The sequence below is a fragment of the Tupaia chinensis genome, unplaced genomic scaffold (assembly GCF_000334495.1).
Source record: "Tupaia chinensis unplaced genomic scaffold, TupChi_1.0 Scaffold000559_1, whole genome shotgun sequence".
NCBI lineage: Eukaryota > Metazoa > Chordata > Mammalia > Scandentia > Tupaiidae > Tupaia > Tupaia belangeri.
This window is the reverse complement of record NW_006160071.1, coordinates 6764-16153: the sequence shown is the minus strand read 5'-3', so window position 1 is coordinate 16153 and position 9390 is coordinate 6764. Positions and strand designations below refer to the sequence as shown.

Genomic DNA, 9390 nt, shown 5'->3' with positions numbered 1-9390 from the left:
TCACCCCCCAGGGGGGATGGTCACGCCGCAATCCCTTCTCCTCCATTCTCCTCTCGGGATCTTGGGCACGCACGCACACGCGCTCAGCGTGAGTTCTAAGCCACCGGGCCCGGGACGTGAACTGCAGTCAACTACGTGGGAGTCCAGCGACATAGCCATTACGCTAACTGCTGGTTCCTGGATATATTACTTCTGTACTATGGACTCAACAAAAGCGAAAAAAATTGATCATACGAGGCACTCTAATGCATTACCTGGAGATGTACATGACTTTGCTATTTGGGGAGAATGTTGTGTTGGCTTCAGATGTAATTAGGGGAATCCTCTCCTCTCCCCCAGTTACCCTATCAATTAGAAATGCATTTTGCTGGAGGTTACAAAAGTTTGACTTTCAGAGACTTTAACAATGGTTTTATTAATAAAATGATTACTTATTTAGTTATTTACTATGGTGTTATTTTTCTCACCTCTCACAAGAGGTGTAGGATGGACCGCGGCTTTGACTCAGCCTCTTGGCTGTGCCCACAGGCTATTCCTGAGCCAAGGAGGAGGGAGAGTCTCAGAGGGAAGCCCAGCTCCAGACCAGAGGGCCGGCGCCTCCCCGACTTCCTTCCCAGAAAGAGCACAACAGTCCCTCCCACTTCGCTGCTCTCCAGGCCTGAGGCCCGTGCCTGGTTCCTCCAGCCTAGGTCTCCGGCCGTCGAGTCATTCCTGAAGCTGGGACGCGCTCCTGCTTCAGCACCACGGACAGCGCCACGCGGCTGCCCTGGGCCCTTCCAGGACCACGTCCCAGTCCAGGCTGGAGCACAGCTCACCCCCTGGGCAGACCCAGACTGAAAACCTGGAGGCAGAGGGGCTGCGTGGGGGCGGATGCGACAGTGTCGTTCTGTCTGGGCTGCCCTTTTCAACCTCCTCGCACCTCCAGGAGACAGGATCCACACCCTGGCCTCTGTTCTCCCTCCTCCTCCCTCCTCTGTTCACCTTCCTCTCGGTCTCCCTCCTCCTCCCATTCCCCATTCCTCTCTCCCCCTCTCCCTCCTCTGTCCCCCTTCCTCCCTCTTTCTCTCCCTCCCTATCCGTTCCCCCTTCTCTCTCTCTTGCTAGTAGCAAATGGAGCCCTGGAGGAGCTGGAGGACAGAGAGCACGACTCACTGTCCTCTTCCATCTCTGGCTCTGTGCTCGATCCTGGAAGGTTTTATATATATGGAAACAGGTTTTATAGACACACACACAGATAATTACATACATGCACGTTCTCCGTGTCTGTCAGACAAAGGAGTAAAACGGAGTGAGGCATCATCTCGGGACGAATGGACACGCTCGGCGTCCAGGGACCTTCCTTAGACTGGGAAGAGGGCTGGGACCTCACACGGAGCTGCCAGTGGGAGGCCTCGCAGCCTGGTCATTACAAGAGGGAGAAAGGAGGGGGAGGGCTGGCCCTGCGGAGTGGTGAGTCAGGGAGCTGGAGTCCACATGGCTGACTTTGTGCTTCAAATCACAGTCCTGGTGGCTTGAGAAACACTCCAGGCCTGTGTGTGTGCACGCCCAAGCCCTGACATGTTGGGGAAATGGAGGAGGAGTCATGGTGTGACCATGCCCTGCTGGGGGTACTCCTCCCCATTCCCTCTTCCTCTGCCTCTCTGGTGGGCACGCATCCCCTCTAGCAAATTAAAATTTAAAAAGGAAAGAAAGAGGGGAGCAGAGGGAAATGAGGTGGTCATTGGAGCCTGTATCCCAGGGTCCTTGGAAGGGTAGCTTCCAAGAGAAGAAATTTTGGAACTATGGATGATGAACACTTAAAACAGTCACAGGTGGGGCCAGTGGATGGCTTACTTTGGTTACATTGGTTACATTGCTGGGCTCCCACACAGTCAACCATGGTTTGAGTCCCAGGCCCGGTGGCTTAAAACTTATGTCAGGCGTGTGTGCATGCATACCCAAAGTCCTGAGAGGAGAATGGAGGAGAAGAGATTGTGGCATGGCCATCCTCCCTGGGGGGGGGATCTCTCGTTTTCTGTCTCTGTCTCTCCAGTGAGTGCATGCACCCTATAGCAAAAAATCTTTCTTAAAAAAAAAAAAAAGAAAAGCTAGTCGCAGTTAGTAATTTGATGACAGTTCATTACAATGGCAATGCAACTACCCTTGAAGAAGGGCTGCTTCCCTTTCGTGGGCTGACCTTGCTTTACTGTTTAACTTGTGACAAAGCCCTAATCATAGCTTTGCTGAGTTTTCACAGGAGCTGGGTCTTGAACCACAGAGAGAGGATATGTGTAAGAGCCATGCTGGCTTTGAGGGCGAGAGGGCCACAGCTATGAACGGTGACCGGTGCCAGCAATCTCCACGTGACCAAGAAGACAGCTGTGCAAAAGAGCACACGGCCCCTCCCTTCTGGCCCCTCCCTGGCCGTGTGGAGCCAGCCCACTGCTTCCTTCGGGGGCCCTCTGCCCCATCTGAGACTTTGGAAATGGCCTTTGACCATCAGTCCACCATCTTCCCAGGTCCCTGGTTCCCTGAATAAAGCCGCCTTTCCTTTCCACCCTTACTATCTCTTGAGTACTGGCATCTGTGTGGTGGCAGCTGGGGTTGCATTTAGTCTCTGGGCTGGACCCACAGCGGGTCTGGTCACACCAAGAAAGTCTCATTCACCCACTTCCCCAGCCCCGTGGAAAGGTTCCAGGAAACCATTGGGGAAATAGACCATCTGCTCTCTTGAGAGCAGAGAGTTGTTTTCTTCAGGTGGTGAGAGACAGGGGTTGGGGGTAGAGGAGGAAGGAAGGGCCCACCCGCTGTGGCCTAGGGAGAGAACTCAGCTTTCATTTCCCCGGACTGTCTGATGGTCTGATTTCTGTTGAGGAAGGAAGCTTAGGACAGTGGGAGAGGTCACCTGGGTGGTGTCAGGAGGACCCAGACCATCCCTTCAGCCAGAGACACCGCTGCCCCAGCTGCGAGGCCACAGGCTGAAGACAAGGTTTGAGTGGGGCTGTCGTTACACCTTCTGTCTCCCCATCACGGTCTCTGGAGGGGCTGTCGTTACACCTTCTGTCTCCCCATCACGGTCTCTGGAGGGGGCCCCGTCAAAACCAGAAGAGAAGAGAAAGCTTGCAGCTGCGTTCACACATCCCGGGCTCAGTTCGTTTCCACTCCTTCCTGCACTGACCCAGGGAGCACAGAACCTCCAGAGCCTCTGTCCAGGACTCCGTTCTCAGCCAGACGCCCCAGTCTGTGCTGACCCAGACTCCCCCCACGACGGCCGCTGATGTGCGGGCAGCCGCTGCTTCTCTGGGTCAGACGCTTGCTCACCCCCAGTAGCAGACGGTTAGAACCTGCCTGCTGCTTCCATCCGACTCCACACCGGTCAGGTCAGCTCCCCTGGACTCAGTGCCCCCTTGTGTGTCAGGACACCCGAGTTTCTGAGGCTGTGGGGCTGGAAGAGGGCTCTGGGCTTGTGTCACTCCCTGCCTGGCCTGAAGCTTGACTGGAGAAGGGAGAAGAGAGCACAAGGCCTACCTAACAGGCCGTGTGGAGCCAGCCCCTGCTCCAAGCCACCGCACCCCTTCCCCGCCAAAGTTGAAAATACCATCTCCTCCGTTCGGCGTGCCCCAGAACCTGGGCTGGAAAAAGCCTTTCCTCTGGGCCCTGCCTGAGGTGGGTTCCTGCTGGCTAAAGGCCAGACATGCGATGGGAAGTGTGCTAAAGCCATCCGTCCTCTGCTCCCCTGCCCCAGGACCAAACTCCTGCCGTGACCGGCTCGTTCTCCTCCCACCTCCCTGGCCAGGCATCTTGGTCGCCTCCCGACCCTGGCTTACAATTAAACTGAAGTGCGTGTGTCCCCGCCGTTGTGCCTGGGGCCCTCGTTCCCCCTTGACACCCCTGGGTCTGCCTCTGCTATCCTCCCCGAAGCCCTCAGCACTTTTTCTCTAGCCTGGAACCGTCCCTGAGTCCCAGACAGGCTCATTGCCCGCTCTTGGGAACCGCGCCTCCACCCCTGCCACGTGTGTCAGCGATCTGGGAATCTCTCTCGACAATGCCCTCCCTCCCCTGCACACACCCCTACCCAAATTCCACTCATGAAAAAGTCTCGAATGCTTTTCCCCTTGCTTCCCACTAGGGTGCTTTGGTGAGTACGGCATCTAAACTCTCCATGACTGAGAAGCTGTTGTTTGGAGACCAGAAAGATAAAAAAGAAATTAATAGGTAATAATGGTGGAGCGTGTCAGCGGCCATGTGTGTTTGGAGGAAGATCGGGCAGGGAAGGGAACTTGCGACCTCCCGGGGACAGTCCCTGTATCCGGCAGTGAGAGGAGGTGATGTCTGAGCAGAGCCCTGAGGCCATGAAAGAGCAAGTGTGTGCGTGCCTAACGGGAAGGACCCCAGAAACAGGGAGGAAGGGAGCAGTGAGTACGGCCGCTCAGAGGCCTGTGTCTGAGCAGAGAGACCAGCAGGGGTGGCTCCGGAGGACGGTGCAGCCCGTGGAGCCTCACAGGCCAACGCCAGAGCTGGGGGTGCGAGGAGGGCACACAGGGCTGGACCCACTGTAACAGGATCCCACACTGCCCCGGTCAGCACAGGCCAGAGAGGGCCCTCCTCAGCTGCCGAGACTGGGCCGGGCCATCTGGGTCCTCCAGGACCAGGGCAGGGGCTCAAGCAGGAGCAGAGCTGGGTGTGTGTCCGAGGTCTGGCTCACGGCGTTCCTGAAGGATGAGCTCAGTGAGGGAGATGGAGGGGCAGGGATGAGGCCAGAAGGTTCCCTGAGCACTGGAAGGATGGCGTTGTGTCCCAAGGAGCAGTAGGGTGAGGAGGGAGCTTGATCCAGGAAACTCAAGGAGAGCTCACATCTTCAAGGCTCACCCTCCCGTCCGTGTGGACTGACTCTCTGCTGTGAAAACCAGTGCGACTGGATTTCTCTCACATCCACATTCTGTTACCCCCTTGTTCTTATGCTAGACAGCACGCGTGCCCGAGAGAGAGGGAGGGACAGAGAGAGCACGCTCCTCGACAGGCCTCCTCACCTGCAATCCCCTTCCCCAGTCCTCTAGCTCCTCAGGGGCCTGGGCACCTGCTGTGTACGACCCAGGATCAGAACTGCGGTCAGCATGTGGCTTAAAGCGCGACAGGGAGCTAGAATGACCTCGGCGCTGGGGCTGGGCCACATTCTTATTTAGTTTTTAATAACATAGAAAGAGGTATTTTCTTATTGGAGACTCAACTCCTTACGTATCACACAAGGATAAAAGCAGCCCTCCATGTTAGTCGGGTGAATAGCATTTATCTGGACACTCCTGAGTTTAAAGCTTTTGTTTTTGTTCTTATTTTTAGGTTTTTGCCTGTAGAAAGACAGAGAGATTCAGACAGAAGGAAAGTGAGAAGTACGCCCCCCAGGGGAGATGGCCACTCCACAGTCCCTTTCCCTCCACTACCCTCTCAGGATTTCAAGCCACCAGCTTTGGGACTCGAACCACAGTTGGCCATGTGAGAGTTCAATGCCTACACCACCACATCACCTGCTGCTCCTGCCACCATGTTTAAAGATTTTACAAACATGTGTTAAGGATTTTCCAGATGTACACTACACTGCATGGCACGGACAGCTACGTGAGCATCACCCCAAATTTTAATTTTCTCTATATATTCCACTCATGGAGTCTGGAAATACCGTGCCTTTTATAGCACACTTAACTGTGAGAAGCAGATTTTCATCGGAAAGAAAATGCTGGTCCATAGGAAGACGTAGCAAGGTCTCCCCAGTCCTGCACACCGAGCAGGGAGGGGGTGAAAAAGAAGTCCCCTGCACAGCTCCTGGGGTGCATGTCCTCCTTCACCAGGAAGCCCACGGGGCCCCAATTGTGCAGATGCTGTGGAAGCTTTGCAAACCAGTGTAGTAGATGCCGGAGGGAACTCTATCCTCAGGTGTTGTTTTATTATTATTATTTTGGTAATTTATATTTTATTTCTGCTATTTATTTTGCTTTCCTGTGATGAGATCCACTCCCAGCTGCAGTGCTGTGGGGAGGTCTCCAGGCACCCAGCATGAACGCAAACTCCAAATACAAATCCGGGACTTTCTGGTGCTGCCTAGCATCTCGGAGCATCTGTGCTATTGCTGCACCATGGAAGAACCCCATACTTACGCATTCTAAAAAAAATAGCATCCCTAGGACCAGCAGATGGCATAATGGTTACATCACTGGACTCCCACGTTGTTGACCATGATTCGAATCCCGAACCCGGCGGCTTAAAACTCACACTGGGCACGTGTGTGTGCATGCCCCAAATCCCAAGAGGAGAGGGAGGAGAAGGGATTGGGGTGTGGCCATCCACCCCACCAGGGTGTGCTTTCTTGCTTTCCACCCCCCCGGGGTGTGCTTTCTTGCTTTCTGTCTCTTTGTCTCTCTCTGTTTCTCCAGTGAACGCACGTGCCCTATAACAAAAATCTCTCTAAAAAAAAAACCCCCCCAAAAAAAACAAAGAAAAACCCCAGCATACCACCGGACACGGCACAGACTGCTGCGACTGCAGGGCTCGAAGACGAGTACGTGCATTTGGAGAGGACAGGGGCTGGGGGTGGCAGTGTCTCAAGGGTGTGGACGGTCAGTCTTATCTCCTCGTGTGTCTACCCCACCCACGCATAGACGCTCGCTGTCCTTGCCGAATGCATGAAAGAATGACCGCTGCCTTCACTTCCTGGGACACTCCCTGCTCTGTGAGACCCAGACACTCACTCGGACCCTGGAGAATCCCACATCCTGCAGGACCCACTGCCCCGGGCGGTCTCATCTAGACCACGACTCTCCAGGGCTTGACCAGGAGTGACCAGCTCCCTGGTGGACATGTGGTGCACAGAGAAACAGCTCGGAGTGGGAGGACCTCAGATCCTCACCCCAGCCCATGCCTTGATGTCCCCAGAGGTCCTGGTCCAGGCTCCAGAGCTCAGGGAGCACCTGGGATGGGGCAGGGCTGTCTTCGTGCTTCTCTTTCTCCACTAGGTGGGTCTCTGAGGTCTCTGAGTCATGAGGTTTCTGCTCTCTCTGTGCAGAGTGGAATGTACCCAGATGCCTGGGATCTGAGGTTCCTCCTCTGTGAAGCCCAGGCCTGGAGCTCCTCCCCGGCTTCCGTGGGTCCCAGCCCTGCCCCTGCCGTCGCCTTCCCCTCTGCTCACACAGGAAGCCCAGGGACCTCAGCTCCGAGATGCAGCCTCCGCTGCTGCTGCTGCCCCTGCTGTGGGCAGGTGAGTGGGGGGGCAGAGCTCGGGTGGGGGCCGAGCCGGGCTGACCCTCCTTTCCCCGCAGGGTCCCTGGCTCAGGATGGGACGTTGCAGCTGCAAGTGCCCGAGCTGGTGACGGTGCAGGAGGGCCTGTGCGTCCTCGTGCCCTGCGAGTTCTTCTACCCCCAACCCTGGAACTACTGGGCTATCTCCAGCTCCGTTTACGGCTCCTGGTACAAGGGAGGAGCCGAGCAGGACCAGGACGCACCCGTGGCCACCAACCACCCAGAGAGGACAGCTCAGGAGCAGACTCGGGGCCGATTCCTCCTCTTGGGGGACACCAAGGCCAACAACTGCTTCCTGGCCATCAGAGACGCACAGAGCGGGGACGCGGGTGTGTACTTCTTCACAGCGGAGAGGCCGTCTCGTGTGATACATCACTACAGAGAGAAGGGAGTCTCCGTGTGGGTGACAGGTGAGTCAGGGCTACCGGAGCGGCCAGACGGTGGCCCTGGGAACCGCGTGGCAGGGCAGGGCTGGGCTGGGCTGGGACCGCGTCCTGGGAGGGGCTGGACCAGAGCCTGAGCTGCCCTCAGGCCACTTCTCAGACCCTTCCTGATGCTGTGTCCTCCGTTCTTCACCAGCCCTGACCTACACCCCTGACATCCTCATCCCGGGGATCCTGGAGTCCGGCCGCCCCAACAACCTGACCTGTTCGGTGCCCTGGGCCTGTGAGCAGGGGACAGCCCCTCTCTTCTCCTGGACGTCAGCTGCCCCCACCTCTCTGGGCTCCAGGACCACCCACTCCTCGGTGCTCACCCTCATCCCACGGCCCCAGGACCACGGCACCAACCTCACCTGCCAGGTGAGGCTCCCGGGAGCTGGCGTGACCACAGAGAGGACCGTGCGGCTCAGCGTGTCCTGTGAGTGCTGGCCAGGATACCCAGGTCCCTGGGGTGGGTGGGAAGGGGCAGGGTGGACCCGGCGTCACATTTGGGTCCAAATGTGGTGGACCAGGCATCACATTTGGGTCCTGGGCAGCCAAAAGGGACATTCCTCTGCCTGTTTCCATGGCTCCTGGGGAACGCCCACTGCTGCCGCCCTCCCACGGGCAGTGACTGCCCCGTCTCTACCCCAGACGCCCCGCAGAACATGGCCCTGAGCGTCCTCCAGGGAGACAGCACAGGTAGGAGCCGCTCTGCCCTCTGCAGGGACACACCTGGGCTGGGCTCTGCACTCTGGGGACAAAATGGAACATGAATGAGAAGTTGGCTCCCCAAGTTAGACTCAGGGGGAGGTGGGGGACAGTCTTAGATGGTGACCCAGGAACCCCATCATGGCTGCACTGTGGCTCACTTTGGCCCAGTGCCAGGGAGGCGCTCTGCCTCTCAGGCGCCCTTCTCCTGGCATCTCCCTCTCCGGCTTCCTTAGTTTGTCTTGGTCCCAGCTGCCTCTGGCGTTCCTGCCCTGCCCCTGGCCACCACCGCTGCCCTCTGCTCTCCCTGCCTGCTGAGCCCTGGGCTGCTCTGGGGATACCCTGGTGCTTCTGAAGGCCCGAGCCAGGGCTTCCCTAATGTCTCTCAGACTTCACGCAGACCCCCAGGAGGAGAGGGACCCCTGCTCTTCCCCTCCCCGCAGGCATCTCCCTCATTCTCTCTCTCTCTGTCTCTGTCTCTCCTCAAAGTCCTCAAGGTCCCACAAAACACCTGGCTTCTTCCCGTCCTGGAGGGCCAGGCTCTGCGGCTGCTCTGTGCTGCAGACAGCAACCCCCCTGCAGAGCTGAGCTGGTTCCGGGGGTCCCCAGCCCTGAATGACACCCCCATCTCCAGTAACGCCAGCCTGGAGCTGCCTCAGGTCGGGCCTGAGGAAGAAGGAGGCCTCACCTGCGAAGCGCGGAACCCGCTGGGCTCCCTGAGTGTTTTCCTGAACCTCTCTGTGATCTGTGAGTGCGGGCACCCCTGGAGGCAGGACGCCGGGGTCCTGGAGAGGGTAGGACGGCCCCTCTGACCCTCCCCTCCCTCCGTAGATCCCCCACAGCTGCTGGGTCCCTCCTGCTCCTGGGAGGCCCAGGGGCTGCACTGCAGCTGCTCCTCCAGAGCCCTTCTGGCCCCCTCCCTGCGCTGGTGGCTGGGGGAGCAGCTGCTGGGGGGGAACAGCCAGCACGGCTCCTTCCACATCCACTCCCGCGC

The 9390-nt window shown here is 57.6% G+C and overlaps 1 protein-coding gene across 1 annotated transcript in view; it reads left to right on the top strand.

Annotated features, from left to right (window-relative positions):
* The window catches only part of LOC102482022 (sialic acid-binding Ig-like lectin 5), a 73071-nt gene that overhangs the window by 59373 nt on the left and 4308 nt on the right, over positions 1–9390 (top strand). The window contains 2 exon segments of the mRNA XM_027775380.1: positions 8886–9143; positions 9228–9390. The exon segment at positions 9228–9390 is cut by the window's right edge and continues 32 nt beyond it. Coding sequence (XP_027631181.1) covers positions 8886–9143; positions 9228–9390 — 421 coding nt within the window.